This window comes from Sceloporus occidentalis, unplaced genomic scaffold (genome assembly GCF_023333645.1).
Source record: "Sceloporus occidentalis isolate IW3139 unplaced genomic scaffold, rSceOcc1.0.p SCAF_58, whole genome shotgun sequence".
Classification (NCBI taxonomy): Eukaryota; Metazoa; Chordata; class Lepidosauria; order Squamata; family Phrynosomatidae; genus Sceloporus; species Sceloporus occidentalis.
Window position 1 is genome coordinate 1,563,465 of NW_028317038.1, and position 18,200 is coordinate 1,581,664.

Below are 18,200 nucleotides of genomic sequence, written 5' to 3' on the forward strand. Positions count from 1 at the left end.
CGGTAATAAGTACTGAATGCAAGTAGATTTGTTTCCCATTGTGGAGCATAAGGTTTTCCCGACTTTTCCCCCGACACTCGGAAGAAAAGTTATCTGCTGTTAACACGCACAATACACAAGCTCTAGCTGCCTGCAAGCAGTTACAGAGCAAGCAATGTCACTGATGTGCAGCAACTTGGCAGTGTGATCAATGTAAGCAATAAACCTGCAGTCAGACGTGAGTACAACAGAATAGTAGGCATAATCATGGCGAGAGTTCAGTGAAAATAGCAATACGCTTAAAACGAGGGCATATTAAAGTTACGTGTGTTTATCGATCTGTTTTACCGACATGAGGATATCGAAATACCAGCTACAAAATACAAGACATACTGTATATTTTAGGAATAGGATGATAATTATATTGATATCCTTGTCTAACAAATTTAAGATTAGGGGTATGTTTTCAGATCATCCAGGACCTAGAATTTAGAACATCTTCATCCCTTATATGCTTTAACAGAAATGCAGAGGGATTTATCTCAGTTTTAGTTACTAAATTATTAGGTGATGTCAATTTAGTGGTTTTTTTTTTTTTTTTGTACTTTTAAGTAATTCTGTGGTTGATGGCTTTTTACTTAGACTTGTATAATCTGTTGTTCCCTAGATCGTAGTATGGACTATAAAGTAGTCTATTTGAATCTCTTGTTCCGTGTAAGCCTCTTATCACTGTACACTTCCATAAACACATTGAAGATTGTAAATAATTTTTGCCAGTTGTGTACTGTTCTCTCTGTCACTTTAAAATTTGATGGAATAGCATAATGATGATGAATAGACAAGGGAGATCTTTAGGAACGTCAGCTTGTATATACCAATCCACCAATCCAGGCATTATTCCTAGAAGCTATAATTGGTGATGTGACAATGTAGGCTGTGCAGTTTGCTTTGAAATATATTCGTAATTAAGGAGTAGAATGAACCCGCACTAACGACTGCACTTTTCCTCAGCAGGTTTATACAGGATGCATCAGGCATATCACCTAGGCTGCGTGAATCCCTGAGGTGTCCAAGGGACCAGGAGACTTATGTGGAGTTTGAACCAGTCAAAAGCTTGCCTGGGGACATCTGCAGAGAGGAGGGAAGCAGAGATATAATACTCGAATCCAATCATCAGCATGGTGAGGGATCATTTTGTTTTCTGATTTAAATAATTGGTTTGTTAATGTAAGAACGATTTCTGTTTCGGTGATGGAATTGTTGTCGACGTTCTTCAAACGAAAATGTAATAAATGACCTCAAACATCGCTTAATGTAGAGTGTTGAGGCTGCGCTACAAAGACATCAATTTTCTGCGCTGCTTTTTTCCGGGGAAGTATGAACCTGTCATTCGTTGTCCTATTGTGAACAGAAATAATACTAGTCTCTAAGGGGATATGATATTTTTATACTGAGAAATGACCCAAATTAATTTAAAAAAAATGTATAGATGGTTCCTTGCTTACTTCAAGAAAAATACAATAACTCATTGGTTTTATTTGTAATCTACAAACCAATACACACGCGCTTTGGACCAAACCAAAGTTCATTAGAGTCAGCCCTTAAAACAGTAACTAACATTGGTTAACGCTGTTTATTTTTCAACATGGATGATATGGCTTTAAGACCAAGGGTCTGACACCTTTGCAGCATTGCTAAATGGTACCCGTTAGTAAGAATATTTGATATTGTTGAAGTTGTTTTCCAAAGGGAAAAAGGCCTTCGTTTATTCGAACAATTTATTTGTTAAATCCTTAGTTAAAAGATTTATTCCCACCTTTTGTAATGTGTCCAAAGGAAAATGAATTATTTACATGCTGGTTTGCATCCTGTAGTTTACAATCCATGGTTGCAGAAAAAAAAGTGTAATGCATTTTAAATTTTTTTTATTTTTTTTTTACAATTTTTTAGCAACTATGCAAAGATTTGATTTTTAAGCAGTGCTTTTTTTCATTTTGGTACGACCAGTATGTGTAACTGAAGCTTTTTTAGTTTGAAAAGCATTCATTATGAAAACCTTATTATGAAAATATTTCCTAAAAATGTTATTGGTAAAGCATCGAAGAAAAAAAATCAAGGTGACCTTGAGAAGCAGGGCAGAGAAAGATGCCATTTTCTCTTAATTTGTCTGAGGCTGTATGTGGTTGAGTCAAGATTGCTTTAGTCTTAAAAGCATGATTTATTTATATTAATAACACGTTTCTCTGAAAGTCCCCGTAAAATCACACAAATCTATACATTATTAATATGCATACATTTGATTTGAGACGTACCGTAAACGCCCATGTAGCTTTAAATGTTAAAGTAAAAGACCAGTCATTGATATACATTAATGTATCATCACTTTCAAATTTGTAGATGTTAAGTTAATTGTAAATACCTCCTGGATTATGTAATAATGTGTAAGTTTAAGAAGATTTTAAATATTCTGAAAAAAACATTATTAAAATGTAATGTGTGTACCCTATAAAGACTGGGGAGACTATGATTACAGGTAGGGTGTTTCTGATTTTATACTTATCCTTTTAGTAGCATAGTGGGCTTGAAGTGTCCCTAGTTACAAATGCATCATTCACCCCATATGCACTTGCCTCTATTTTTTTATTTTTTTTTCGCCGAACGCATCTCTTGCGTCCTGTGTCCACATGATATACCTATTGCCATGCAGATCCCCTGTAAGATCCCCTGTGTGCATGTACACAATAAACGCTCATTGATTTCAATGGAAAGTCTTCCCAATTATTGGCTGCAGGCATATGGAAAGTAACTAATAGTTCTCTAGGCAGACTTCACTGCACAGTTTTTAGGCAAAATTAGATTTATTAAGATGTGACCCACTTAAAATGCTAAGATTTATTGGCATTGGCATGTATTGCTGAATAATGTAATAGTTCCAGAGTTAACAAATGGAATTCCTGAAAGACCTCTAAAGTTAACCCCTAACAGAAACACGTAACCCATACTCCTCACCAAACAAGAAGAAATCTAATAAAGGGACTAGCCATCCTTTAATATATTCAGGATTAAAAGATAGAGACAGTACCCTAAGGACATGGGAACAAGACATAAAATACATGCCAACAGAAAAGGAATTTCAGTGATCAATGATAATGTGAGAGAATCTATGCTCTCCTATTCTACTTGCTGATCAGTAAGACGCATAATTTGTATTCTAATTGAATAGATTTCAATTGAAAACAAATATTTCCAACAGGGCTATATGCTTGTGATCCATATTAAGCAAAATAAAAATACAATTATAGTATGTATATATGTCATGATTCTATACTATATGTTTGACTGTCATTTTATGTACTGCTTGATTAAAAAATAAAATCTTGGTGTAGTCTGTCTGATAAACCACTTTGATGCGCTGTGTTTCAGAACTTTGCACAGTGAATCCTTCATTAACGGTATATGGTCCAATATGGTTGGTTGGCATTTGTTTACATCTTCAATCTCTAAGATAGTTGTTTAATATACCAACTTGTGCCAAAGTGCAGTGTAATTGTTAAAAATACATTGTGTTTTCTGGGGACAATTGGTGGACATAATTAACCCATTATATAGAACAACACATCACAAGAGGTTATCACATTTTAAATTGTATGTTGTTTTGTTAATGCTGTCAAGATATTTATATGTTCTTTAAACCATCTTTTATGATTCTTAAAACCCAGAGATCCATACGCTCCTTTGCAAATGATGATCGCCATGTCATGGCAAAGCACTCGACAATATATCCATCTCCAGAGGAACTTGAGGCTGTCCAAAACATGGTGTCTACAGTGGAATGTGCCCTGAAGCACGTCTCTGATTGGATGGATGAGAAAAACAACTGTGTGAAAGTGGAGACTGATGTAAACGTCAAGAAAGAAGACAATGATGAAACCAAGTAAGTTGTCCACTGGAAACAATTTTCAAAGTGGACGAGTTCCCAGAGGGTCTGCCCAAAACGTCCTGTGACCCTGACCATGCAGGCCCTTTCTGAGGCAGGGTTAAAGCACTATAGGGCTGTAGATCACTGAGATTAGCTGTGCTGGTGATCAAAGTAAAAAAAGTGGGAGAAGCAGATTGTATAAAAAAAAATAAATATATATATATATAATAAAGATTTGTAGAGGGGGAAAAAAAGGTTTTCAAAATGTAAACACAGGAGCCTAAACACCCTGTACACTTCCAGTAGAAATATAAAATACACTTCCATGCCCCAAAAGCATAAAAAACTAATAAAAATACTATAGTATGTAATGGAGCATTTTTCTCCCTTGTAAAAAGAATGTTTGACATAAATGAGTTTTTTGCCACCGTCAGTGGGACTTAACATAATGCTCATTCTAAATGATAGACTATTCACAAAAAGTGGTGCCAAACATCTCAACAAGCTTGATAACATGTTCGTCTTAGAGAGCCATTAATCTAGTGTTTGTCCAGGGTCTTTCTAATGGGGCATTCATGAGCATTGAGCCTAGTCGAGGTGAGTGAGGTCTGGATGTTGTTCTAGCGTCCTTTTTTGAATTCTTGGATGGAGATGAATTCTTGGAGATTCGAACAGGACGGTCACACTCCTGCATAGATTCACGTGTGTCTTAAACTTTCTCTATTTGGTTAAGACAGTCTTTGAGGCCTTGAGTTGAAAAGCACTGACATGGAATATCAAACAGCTGAAACATGCCCCAAATCTCATGTGAAAAATAAAGTACACTTTCTTTAAAATGTTTAGTTTTACATATCAAGACATAACCTGTTCCTTAGCAGGTCTAAAAATTAGGCCAGTGCAACAACACACAACATATTACGCGGTGTTGTGATTTATTCAACAAAAATAAAGCCAAAATGGGAAGCCATGTGTGAAAAACGAATTACACCTTATGATTCAATAGCTTTTCTGTTGTCAGCCATTTTGTTGTAGATTCGCTGGGGTGCTTGGGATCATTGTCCTGTTCCATGACTGAATTTCGGCCAAGCTTTAGCTGTTGGGCTGATGGCCTCACATTTGACTCTAGAATAGCTTGGTATACAGAGGAGTTCATGGTCGACTCAATGAATGCAATGCTCCCAGGTCCTGTGGTCATAAAACAATCCCAAACCATGCCCCCTCCACCACTGTGCTTGACAGTTAGTATAAGGTGTTTGTGCTGATATATACTTGTACATTTTCTAATTGTACTGTCATGAACTTTAACCTCTAAAATGCTAACTGGGGCCCTGTAGAATCTGAGGTGTAACCCTTAGGATTTTTGCAATTTCTCTGAGCTTTGTGCGGTCTGACCTTGGGGTGAATTTGCTGGGATGTCCAGATTGGAACTGTCCTAAGGGCTTTACACTTGAATAATTTTTCTCACTGTAGAATGATGGACTTTAAATTGTTTGGAAATTGCCTTATAACCCTTCCCAGATTGATGAGCAGCAACAATTGCTTCTCCAAGATCGTTGCTGATGTCTTCCCTCCTTGGGATTGTAAAGTCTGAAATCATTGCGTGTTTTTTCACCTGAAGACAAGCAAATTCTGGAATACAATTCAATTACTGAGAATGTAATTCTCAAATAAGAGCAAAATGCATCAGTTTGGTTTGGTTGTGACCAGGCTCCCTCTTGCTGGTATACAGGGGTTGATTGTTTTGATTGTTGGTATACAGAGGTTGATTCTGTCCTCTGTTAGTCCTTAATTGACAAGTAAGAGGTTAAATAAAATGTGCAGAAAATCAGCCATTTTTTAAACAACAAATCAATTAATAGGTAATAGCAATAAGGCTTTTCTACAATATTATTTTCAAAAACTTTTATGTAAATCCCAAAAGATTAATAGTTTTACATTCCTCAGAAGTGATAACACCATCATATGTCTGTACACCTTTCTTTTGTCCCCTCTGTTTAGCTAGGCAGGCACTAGTATTAAAATGAGAGCCCGGACCAGGAGTGAGCCCAGGGTTCCCGGCCTCTGGGTGCAGGAATTATTTTATGCCCTCACCATAGGTCCTATCTGTAAAGGTAAAATAAGGTGATATAAGGCTAGAACTTTAGTTACTGGCTACAGGGCCTATAGGGCTGGATGCCACTTGGTTTTACTTGCCCATTAAAATAACCTCTGGACAGGAAGGTCTCTTGACTACACCCAACTCTTGTCTCAAATCTTATTAGTTAAGTTATACTTAAACCTGCAAATGTGATAATTGCTGGATAATATATTATTTTGTTATATAGAAAATAGTAGGGGTGAATGCAGCGTAAGCAAATTGGTCTGCATCAGCTCTCAATTCTTCAAGCTACAAGCAGGCCAGTAAGGATCAATGCACTACTGAGATAATGAATGTATTTAATCTGTTGTAGTATGTGGGCTTTGTATCAGTTGGCGAGACATTTCTAGATTGTAATATCATTGGAGCAAGGCCCTCCTCACCGGTTTCTCTAAATGAAATTATTATGTTAAATATTACTTGTTCTGTCCTGTTTACTCATTATACAGCGCTGTGGAATATGATGGTTCTATATACAAATAAACAAATAATATAACTCTGGATAATTCCGAGCCTTGTAAAATGAAAAACATAGGAATTTTCTTGCAGATTTTTTTTTTTGCAAATTTTTCATATTTCAGAAACATAGGACATAATCATTATGCAGGTTTCTGGAAATGAAATTAACTAGTTTCATTTCATTTATTATTAATTGCTTACCATAACATTGCTTGCAGAATGAGGTAGCGCTTGCATATGTTTTCAAGTATTACTTCTAATTTGAAACTCAAGTCATAATGCTGGAACTATGCAGTCAAATTGAAATGCAAGGTTGCTGTTCATAGCAGCTGTATTTTGCTGGCATTAATATATAGCAGGGGGCTGTGTATATGAAAAGGCTGGTGAAAGGAAAAACTACACATTAGTGTAATTATACCTAATTTATTCGGGGTGCAATTTCCTTTTTAATGCTTACTCTGTTATTTAATGTTAATGAAAGCTAGTCCTTACTGCACTGTGTCAAATTCTTGAGCATGCAGTCTTATACTTTTGGCTATGTGCCACATGTTCCAAATACCACACTGGAAAAGTTGTTCAGGAACCTAACAGCTTGATAATCAATCTCTTAAGCTGCTCTTGGGTCAAGTGAAATAGACCTGTGGAGGTTGAGTTGCTCCAAATAATTAGACTGTTATAAACCTGGCTTTATCAAGTGGAAAATCAAGATGTATCTTACATTTCCTAGAATGACACAGAGATCAGAGGAGAACAGAAATAGACCTTCCATCCTTTCCTTCCTGCAAGATACAAATTATTGGTTCTCTTTAGATGCGAATATATTGCACCATTTATTTTTCTTACAATCCTCATCGTAGCAGAAATGCCCTGAGAGGTACATGACCAGTGAACATCGTTCTATCATTGTTCTTTTTGGCAGACGAAGAATTAAGATAGTGTAGCATTCCTTGTTTTAATTTCCGACAGTATATAATTCAAACGACTATGCTGGAATACCAAATCCACTCTTTGTTTTGTAGCATACCACTAAGTTTTCATGTGAGGACATGTCATGTTAATTTAAATGTTAATGCAAGTTTTAAAATATATGCATCTTATGACTAAGCACAGTTTGTGCGAAACGCATCAAACGGTTTAGCCTTTTTTTGTTCGTGTTTACGTTCTGTTGTTCCTTTCGATTGTATTGTCCACGGACACTCAATAAATGTATTTTTTATACATGCATGGATATCCTTGTGTGAGACTGGTGTCGGCTGGCACAACTATTGGTTTTTGTGTTGCAGTTTGGAACCTGGACCGGGTCCTTTTGGTGTTGCAGCACCCAGCTATGCTTGGATGCATTAATTGAATCTATATGGGATTGTAGCCTCTCCATTTGTTTCTTTAAGTTTTAAAAATAAACTTAATTTTTATCCATTTACAGTTTTGGTTTTTTTTTATCGTTTATCTCCCTTTTTGAATACAGTTGAATAAGCCCTATATCCATGATTGCTGGTTGTCATTAATGCAGGATTCGACTAATAAATAATAAAGCTCAAAGCTTTCTCATGCAAAAGTGGCTGATATGCCCCTGCATAATTCATAGTTCAATGTTCGGAGTGAATTTCAGGTAATCTTCGTGATTGAGTGACTTGCTCGCCTGTAAATCCTCATGACCTGCCCTTGTTTTGTATAAGAATCTGTAACCTTAATGATTTCGACAGTTCTGATCATCTTTCCTTCTGTAGCGTAGCTGTTACATCTTCTTTTGCCTATTTTCATGTAGTGAGTTGGGGGCTTTGGTGAATGGTATAGCCCACCAATCTTCGTGTTGGATGAAGCTGAAAAGGGACAGATGTTGCAGATATGTTAAATGTGAATATAGGAGGTACCAAATACATAATCTGTTGCTACCTTTTCTTATTTGATCACTTTATGTATTGCAAAGGGATAGGGATTTGTTAGCTGGCTTCTTCAATAAACCATTACATTAGACGGTTCTATAATCTGCAGAATTGTATTTGAAATTTCCTTAATGCAATGTTTTTTTGTTTTTCGATCATAATCATTTCTTATACTCGGATCCCTCAAAATAACAACATACGTGTGATAAATATTCCCCAGCCCTCCGTTATTCATAAATGATGTATTGAACACAAATGCACCAGGAATAGGACATATTAACCCAAATGAAAAATGCTACCTCTTTCAAAGAGCACTGAATAAAATGAACAAAAAATAAATCTTCATCATTCCTTGGCACAGCACCATGATGTGTCCCACATACGATGACACGAGTCCTACAAAGCATCTGCTGTGAAATTGAAGATTTAGGAATTAGGATTCAGATTTTCCATTTAATTTTTTTTTCATTTTATTGGATGTTCCTTTTCCACAAGGAATGTTAATTGTATTCGTTTTTTATAGACTAAAAGTGCATATCACAGGCTGGTCTAACTTGTGATCTTGTTTTTATTGTTTAATGGATTGTGTAGAATTTACATTTCACATCTGGGATGCTGATGTAATGAGCCATTGTCCAAAATTGTTAAAATTGATTTTAATGAATATAAACCTATTTCTGTTTCTACACTCTATATATACATTTATGGATATTTGATGTTCATTATATGCATCTTTATAACAGATGTGTACATAGCCCTTATATAAAGAAGTGATATGGTATCCTTGACAAATATCACCTACCATGGGTGCAGCAAAAGGGCAGGCAATCTTCTTTCTTTGAAATAAAGTAATACAAAAATCAAAAATAGCCAGTGTTCCAGCTAATCCTTGCAGCCATCATCAAGCGACTTCTATCATTTCTGTCTTTGTATCAATCATCTTACATGGTTCCAACATAAGCACTCCTTATCCAAAATGATGCAAGTTATAACCTTTTTCCAATTAGTGTCAAATTGAAGAATAAACATTGTGTATCACGGAGTAAAATCTGAAAAACTGGTTTGTGTGTGCCGCCTTTAATGCCCACTTCCAACACACATGATACGAGATGCTTCAACTGTTTTTTTTGGGTAAAATATTTTGTAGATATACTGTTTACAGTCTGCAGGGAAGGGTGAAGTCATTATCGTGCCAGAGAGTGTGATAAACAGCTGAGCTCCTTATGTTTTGAATGAAAAAGTCTAATTACGAATTAGTATTTAAGGCAAGATGTTTTTTCGTCTGTTTATTTGGCATTACTAAATAAATGTTGCTATGCCTGATTGCAAGTCCTTACTCTTTGTGCCGAAGTAAAAGAGGCAATGCTGACAGAGCAGTTCCAAATCTTATTTTAGTGTTCTTCCAGATATGCCGTTGTACTGCTTCTTGCAGGCTAAGCACTATCCACCTCTACGAGTAGCCTATTATTCATGGCTCAGGTAGAATGATCTTCCCAGTGGGATTCTGTAACCCTCTGCAATCTCTCCACATGATGTAAATACTAGCCCCACAGATTATATTTTTCCTGCTTGCAAGGTTATATCTAATGTTCCTTTATTTTATCCATGAAATCTTGCACCAGCTCAATTTGTGCACCGTAGTTTTAAAATATGTATTAATGATCATTAAAACACAAAAATACACATCTTTTTCTTTCAAATTTTCCACACTTCAATTATTCATTGTTAATTTCTTAGAAAAGGATACACAATTTATCTATAAACATACATTTTATTTAGGCTGGTGGTTTCATGTAATTTTTTTAATGTCAGAGCAGATCCTCTTTATTTTACATATCCTATAAATTGATAGGGTGTGTAATTTGTGTATTCCTTTATTTTATTCTTTCATAGATCAATGTAAGTTTGTGTGATTTATAAATATTTGTTTGCTATGAATACAATACTGTGTGTTTTTTCTTCTCTTCAATCTCTTCTTTCAATTTGTAATAATTTCTATTAACGTTTAAAATAATCATGATTATAGCTACAATAATCACTATGTTGAACACATTGTATAAATATGCATTTTTGTTTTTTCAGTACTACATAGATAACTGGGTTTATAGTGTTTACAGTTGTGTCCATAAATTTGAAAGTATAATCATCTGGCGCCTCTAATCGCACATATTGTTGTTTTTCAGGGATGAGAGTGGTCGTGTGTTGTGTGGAGTTATGAGAATTGGCTTGGTTGCCAAAGGGCTGCTCATTAAAGATGATATGGATCTAGAATTGGTTCTCCTGTGTAAGGAGAAGCCAACAGAGAGCTTGTTATCCACTGTTCGAGACAACCTTCCATTACAAATCCAGGTAGGAAACGGCTTTATCATCGAGCTATTTACTTCTAGAGATTCTCTTTACCTGTATATGTTTTCTATTCTGGAAAGGTATATATTAAAGTAGAATAAGACAGCTTTTTCTTTGCTTATGTTTGCTTTAAAATCGCAAATCTGTTAGTGCCAAACAATGTTTACTAGCCTTATCATTTAAAATGTGTATGTGGCCAGTGCAGTATGGAAAGGTGAAATTTAACGAAATTGGCTCCTAAAAATGTTTTTTATATGTATGTATACCGTATTTGCTCGATTATAAGACAAGGTTTTTTTTTCCAGAGCAAATGCTCTGAAAAAGGCCCCTCGTCTTCTAATCAGGGTCGTCTTATAATCGGACCTCAATTAGGTCTGACTATGAGACTAAGATCCAGATCCCCGGCAGCGCTGCAGGGGACCTGGATCCTCCTGCCTTATGCCCCCCCCAACTTACCGGTGCTTTGGACTCCCCGGAGTGGAGCCGAGGCAGCGTGTAGATGTCTACGCGATTCGCCCCGCACTGGGAACTCTTCTCACTGACAGATGGGGAACGCGATTCGCCCGGTGCGGGGAACTCTTCTCACTGACAGCCGAGGAAGGTATGCGCGATGGACGCAGACAACCCCCGCTGCTAAACGCACCTCCTTCCGGCTGCAGCGGAAGTTGTGTACGCGAATCGCGGGGAATCAGAAGCACCGGTAAGTGTGGGGTGGGGAGGGGGAGTGGGAGTGTTAAATGGGGGGCATAAGGCATTTCTGTGGGCAGAGTGCTCTATGAAATGCCTTTTAACCCCCTTAATGCCACTCTGCCTCTAGAAATGTCTTTTAACCCTCTATACACCACTCTGCCTCCTGAATGCCTTAAACCTCCCTATATGCCACTCTGCCCCATAATATGCCTTTTAACCCCCTAAATGCCAGAGTGGCATATAGGGGTATAAGGCATTTCTGGAGGCAGAGTGGCACATAGGGGGTCAAAAGGCATATCATGGGGCACAGTGGCATATAGAGGGTTAAAAGGCATATCATGGGACACAGTGGCATATAGGGGGTATAAGGCATTTCTGGGGCAGAGTGGCAAGCCTGGGGGCAGATGTGCATAACTGGGGGGGCGGTTGGAAAATAAAAGGAAATAAAAACAAAATATTTTTCATAGCTTTTATTTAAAAAAAATTGTTTACATGAATTAACATTTACTGGTAAAACTTTTTTCCTATACGGTCGTCTTATATTCAGGCTTTTTTTCCCCCTAAATTAAAATTCAGATTTGGGGGGTGTGACAGGGCCAGGCTAGCTGGCTCATATGTCATATGAAGTTTAGCCGGGTCACGGAGCACGGTAATATATTATATTGTGTATTATTGTGTAACCAGCCCAGAGACTGATGTGGCTTCAGCTCCAGCCTTCAAGGAGACAATCCTATAATACGGTATTCAAAATAATTTTAAGCTTTCCCTGGCCAAGTAAGTCTGTGGGGCAACTATTGAGACATTTTGACTGAGAATGTTATCAGTGAAAGGATCATCTGTAATTAAGAGGCTGCGCATCTGAAACCATTACATCCACAATTTATGTTACAAAATTGTGTATCAATTTGGATCTTTACATTCACAAAGGGGTCTGTTCATTAAAGAGGAAGTTTGCAGAAGAGTTAAAAAATTCAGCTCCCTAATATCACTAAGGGTAAGTCTCAGTGAACTTCTCTTTCAAAAAGGTTATGCACAGTGATACAAGAAAGTGGGAATTTCCAACTGTTTTGCATAACACCTTTCTTCTAAATAGACCTCAGTGGAAATCCTAAAAGATAGATGACTGGTAGCTCTCCCGTTGTCACTGAGTATGTTAGATCATCATCTACTGTAATGAAGCTGACCCTCTTAAACACAGGAGACTAGGTTGATTCTAAAGAAAATAACTAAGCTTTGTACATTAAATGGTCTATAGAATAGAGAGTATGGTATTTACCATCAACTGTTGTGACGCCATCAACTGTGGTGACGCCATCACAATGTAGTTTTTCTAACCTCCATTATATTGTGTGTTTATTCCAGAATTACTTTGAGTTCCATCTCCTTTCTCAATTTTAGAAACTCACTGAAGAATCATACCAAGTGGGACAATGCCTCGAAGATGCATCACTTATTATTCACAATTCAAAAGAGCCCAAATTAAAATTAAAAGTTATTCTAACTTCACCACTCTTCAGAGAAGAGGACGAGAGGCCAGGTGGAGGTACTTGGTTTTATTTTGTCTTTGTGAAATAACATTTTTTTCTGCACTGCCTAGAAACCTTGTGTATTTATTAAAAAATGTATGCGTTACCCCTCTTATTAACAGAGTCTATTTTATCTTAAATTCACATATGATTGATTTGTTGATATTTAACACGGTTATATGTTTGTCCAGTAAATATATATATATATAAAAAATTACCTTTTGTGATACTGGAGAGAATTTGTTACACAACCTCAATGCTATTTGCAGACTTTTTAATAATCTGAAATCTAAAATGGGAAAAATCTAAAATTGTTACACAGTGCCATTTTTTTTTCTGTTAACCAAAGTGACTACTGTAAATTGGTGACACTGAAAATGCCTTATGACAACTATTGTTTGTAGCAGCTGTGAGGTTGGGTAAGTCATAAGTAACGTAGTACAAATGTGGTCATGATTTCCTTTATTTTTATTTCTCTGTTTTTTCCCCTCTTCATTTTATGGTCTGTAATATTTGCGTCAGCTTCCCAAGCCTGTCCCTACAAACTTGTCAAGCAACACTGGACCTATGTCAGACCTTTGACCAACAGGCCACACTCTGTCATGTCAACTGAGGCAGCCAGCCCACCTGGGCAAGATGGACTCCCTGTCGCTCCTCCCATCTCTAGCCCCACCCTCTACTCTATGTCCTTCCCACAAACATCAGCTATACAGTGTCAAATGTTGGTCAGTTAAAAAAATGGTGGGACCACCTGGGAAGATCCATTCTTAATATAGAAACTATTTCACATGAATCCATTCTTGCGGTGTATTTGCAGCAAAATAAGTAAATGAATACAATGTGGTATATAATAGCAGGGGAATCATGATACAACGGATAATCACCTACTTCAATCATAGCAAGATTAAAAAGTTGCCCCTAGAGTCCGTGGAAATAGAGTAGTCTGTAATAGATCATGTCCGAAACATTAACGGTAACTTAGTTTTCTTTTTTTTATTTGGTTGTAAGATTGATTTTAAACTGTCCTAAATTCGAAATTGCGTATGTGTTGTATCTGTATTCCCCATATTATATGACTACTCAAAGTATGCTTCTGTCATAAGTAGGCAGTAACTGACCAATATTTCCCCAGGTATGGTTTGACTATGCTAATCTTTATCCTAACAACACCAAACGTAGGTGCAGTGGACCTGTCCTGTGTGTATTCATGCAGTCAGAATGATGCTAATGTCTTCATGTCCTGACAATCATACCATTAAACTAGTGATTGCTCTATCATGAAATGGGACCTTCTGGCACATCTAATTAACAAAATGTTTATTTTCCAATTTATATTTTTAGTAGATGAATGTTAAAACAGTATGTAAATAGCACATGTCTCGTGCACTCAGTTACTGGAGGTCACTACCGGGTGAGCTGAAGATGGGGCTTTGTTAAAGACTAAGAAAAGCAAAGTTCACAATGCCATTAAAAACACCAGTGTTCTTGACGAGACTTTTGGAAGTAATTGGTGCTTCTGAGGTGTTTACTTAAACACCCAGTGCAGCCTACCCAAAATCCATCCCTGATCCAATCAATGTTTTATTGATTTAACACACGTCACCAAATCTAAATATAGATTACGATTACAAGAAAACACTTACTTACAAATTAAAAGTATGGTGTGCATGGTTGTTCTCTTGAGATTAAGTGAAAAAAGCCCCATTAATTACATTTTTCAGTGTGCCTTCTCCTTGTACAGAGGCAGTCTCTATGTACAGGAGCCAGCTTTATGCGTACAGCACTGTTGGTCACATTAGACTCTGACAATGCTTCATGAACAAAGCTGGCATCTGTGAACGATTGCATAGATCTTACTTTCAATGTAAGTAGCGTCTGTTTAATAATTTTCTAGAAAAATCTTTGCATACACAAAAATTTGTGTGTGTGTGTGTATATATATATATGTATCAAATATATATAATATAATTATATATACTATGCACAATATAATTGTTTAAAGACAAACAACCTGCTTTTTTTTCAAGTGCAGTTGTATTTGAATGTTTGTGAGTTGCACTCAGAAAATTGGTGGGTATATAGCGCTCTCCAACGTTTTCCAGCAGGGGCAGTATTTCAATCCACAATAACATTCCAGTATGCAGAAAAACTATAGATATAGACCAAAAACAAAAATCCAAATTTCACGTGTCAAGTGTAAAAAAGTGATATAAATAAATAAATACAATAAATAAGAATCGATAAGAAAATATATATACTCCCCAAGATAGCAGCCTTCAAAAAACACTCTTCCTCAAGATGCTCAACAATACAATATGACGTCCAAGGAGCGCATATACATGGGGAGAAAACAAAAAACACCAATAGTGCAATATGTATGCAAAATTAAAAATAAAAAAGGGGTGTAAGATCCACTCACAAACTTGCTGAATAAATCAGGCTCATCAAGGTTCGGTAATAGCAGAATTTAATATCTTCTAAGATCTATAAAAATAGAAAAAGACCACAAATGGTGCAATATCTTAACTAATCCGAGGAGAGGGAGGTCTGGATACACTTACAGTTATTACAGGCACAACTAAATCATAGTGTGCAAAAGCGCAGGTGAACCAAAAAACTTTTCATTTGTTGGACTACAAATTCACGTTAAAACCGAATTTTCTCCTGAGGAAGCCAGTAGAGAAACGCGTTGAGAGATATTATCCTGAGAGAGTATCCCACACAGTGGATCCGGGACTTTGGTTCACCTGCGCTTTTGCACACTATGATTTAGTTGTGCCTGTAATAACTGTGTGTATCCAGACCTCCCTCTCCTCGGATTAGTTAAGATAATGAGCCTGATTTATTCAGCAAGTTTGTGAGTGGATCTTACACCCCTTTTTTATTTTTAATTTTGCATACATATTGCACTATTGGTGTTGTTTTTTGTTTTCTCCCCATGTATATGCGCTCCTTGGTCGTCATATTGCAGAAAAACTATACTTGTTTTCATCCAATACAAAATGAGTATTTCTCTAAGTCTGTGTTATAGTCCTTAACCCCTTAATGACAATTGCCGGTCCTGGCACGGCACGGAAAAGCATGTGCTTTACGACAATTGACGTGCCAGGACCGGCACGTCTTTAAACGGGTGCAGAAAGCGATCTACTATCGCTTTCTGCACCCAAAAAGCGTTGCTGAATGCCTCGACCTCGAGGCATTCAGCAAAGCCGCGATCGGCACGAAGGGGCCATCTCTGGCCCCTCCACGGGGCGTCAACATCCGCCATACTTTGTATGGCGGCGGACGCCCGTTTTAAAAGCGTTTAGGAGGCGATCGACGATCGCCTCCTAAACTTAAATGGTGTCGCTGGAATGCCTCGATCAGGAGGCATCCAGCGACACCAAACACTAACCTTTTGATGGGCTGTGACCGCTCCGGAGAGCGGTCACAGCCGCAGCTGCCGGCAATCTTCGCCATCAAGGAAGATGGCCGCCGTCCTGTAACAGGAACCACAAATTTTAAAAGTTCGCTAGATGGTCCAGACCATCTAGAGAACTTTGGCTCCACTTGCAGGTTGAATACAGGTACTGCATTCACCATGCAAGTCAATGGAGCCCAGCTTTCTAATCACAGTGTGATTAGTAAAAATAAATTAAAAAATAAAATAAAATTAATAATAATTAGAAAAAAATAGTAAAAAACAGTAAAATGTAAAAATCATTTCCCACTGATGTCACTATCAGGGGAACCTCCAAGTTGAAAAAAAATTTTAAATTTTTTTTAAAAAAAAAATTATAAAAAATAAATATATATATAAAAAATATATTTTTGTGAGCAAGTCCTAAAATTAGCATATTAGCTTAAAACAATTCTCGCATGGAAAGAGTTAAAATACTGGCATATTAAATGCCCGTGGGGTGTCTACTTTTAAAAAATGTATGATTTGATGGGGTAAATTGAATGGGCCAGGTTCAACAACGTCCCAATTAACACGGGGGGAAGGATGGCCACACATCTAATTTCCAATTAGAAAAATGCACACGTACCAAATGTGGCCTTTTAGTTCCCCCAAAAAATGACACACCCATGCATGTGGGGTATCACTGCACTCAGGAGATGTTGCTGAACACATTATGGGGTGTCGTGTGACAGCGGCATATACCAGGAGCTGTAAATTCATACATAAAGTAGGTGTGTGTGGGAAAAATACACACACAAAAATATTACTGCAAACTTTGAAAAAATGCTGGTGGTAAAATATGTGCATGCAAAGAGTTAAAATACCAGCATTTAAAATACCCTGTGGTGTCTAGTTTTGAAAAATATATGGTTTTGTTGGGCACACTGAAATGGCCTGGCTCAAAGATGTACCAAATAGGGCATGGGCAGTGGATCCCAAATGCCAAAGTTCAACATTGAAAAAAGCGCATGCCCCAAATGTGGCCCTTTTGCCCCAAAACAGCCAGGCAAAATCATTCATGTGAGGTATCGCTGTACTCAGGAGATGTTGCTGAACACATATTGGGGTGTTTTGTGATAGTGACATATACGAGAACATTTTAATTCATACCTGAATTAAAATGTGTGTGGAAAACCAAATGCAAAAAAATGACTACCACAAAGTTTGACAAAGACTGGTGGTAGATATGGTGCATGGAAAGAGTTAAAATACTAGCATTTGAAATACCCTGGGGTGTCTAGTTTTCAAAAATATATGGGTTTATTGGGCACACTGAAATGGCTCGGCTCAAAGATGTACCAAATAGGGCATGGGCAGTGGATCCCCAAATGCCAAAGTTCAACATTGAAAAATGCGCATGCCCCAAATGTGGCCCTTTTGCCCCCAAACAGCCAGGCAAACTCATTCATGTGGGGTATCGCTGCGCTCAGGAGATGTTGCTGAACACATATTGGGGTGTTTTGTGATAGTGACATAAACTAGAACATTTTAATTCATACCTGAAGTAAAATGTGTATGACAAAACAAATGCAAAAAAATGACTACCATAAAGTTTGACAAAGACTGGTGGTAGATATGGTGCATGGAAAGAGTTAAAATACTAGCATTTGGAATACCCTGGGCTGTCTAGTTTTCAAAAATATATGACTTGATGGGGTAAATTGCATTGGCCGGGTTCAAAGATACCCGAAATGGCACATGGGGGGAAGAATTACCAGATTTGGAAAAAATGGCTTTGAAATAGCAAAACGCTACCTGTACTTATTGCCCCATAATGGGTAGAAAAAAGCAAAAAAACATAAAAACATTGGGTATTTCT

At 37.2% G+C, this 18,200-nt stretch overlaps 1 protein-coding gene across 1 annotated transcript in view; it reads left to right on the forward strand.

Annotated features, from left to right (window-relative positions):
- Window positions 1–3,737: 3,737 nt before the first annotated feature.
- Window positions 3,738–18,200, forward strand: part of LOC149287609 (spermatid perinuclear RNA-binding protein-like) — a 41,815-nt gene continuing 27,352 nt past the window's right edge. Inside the window, 3 exon segments of the mRNA XM_089492623.1 lie at window positions 3,738–3,943; window positions 10,561–10,726; window positions 12,812–12,956. Of these exon segments, the coding sequence (XP_089348749.1) occupies window positions 3,738–3,943; window positions 10,561–10,726; window positions 12,812–12,956 (517 nt within the window).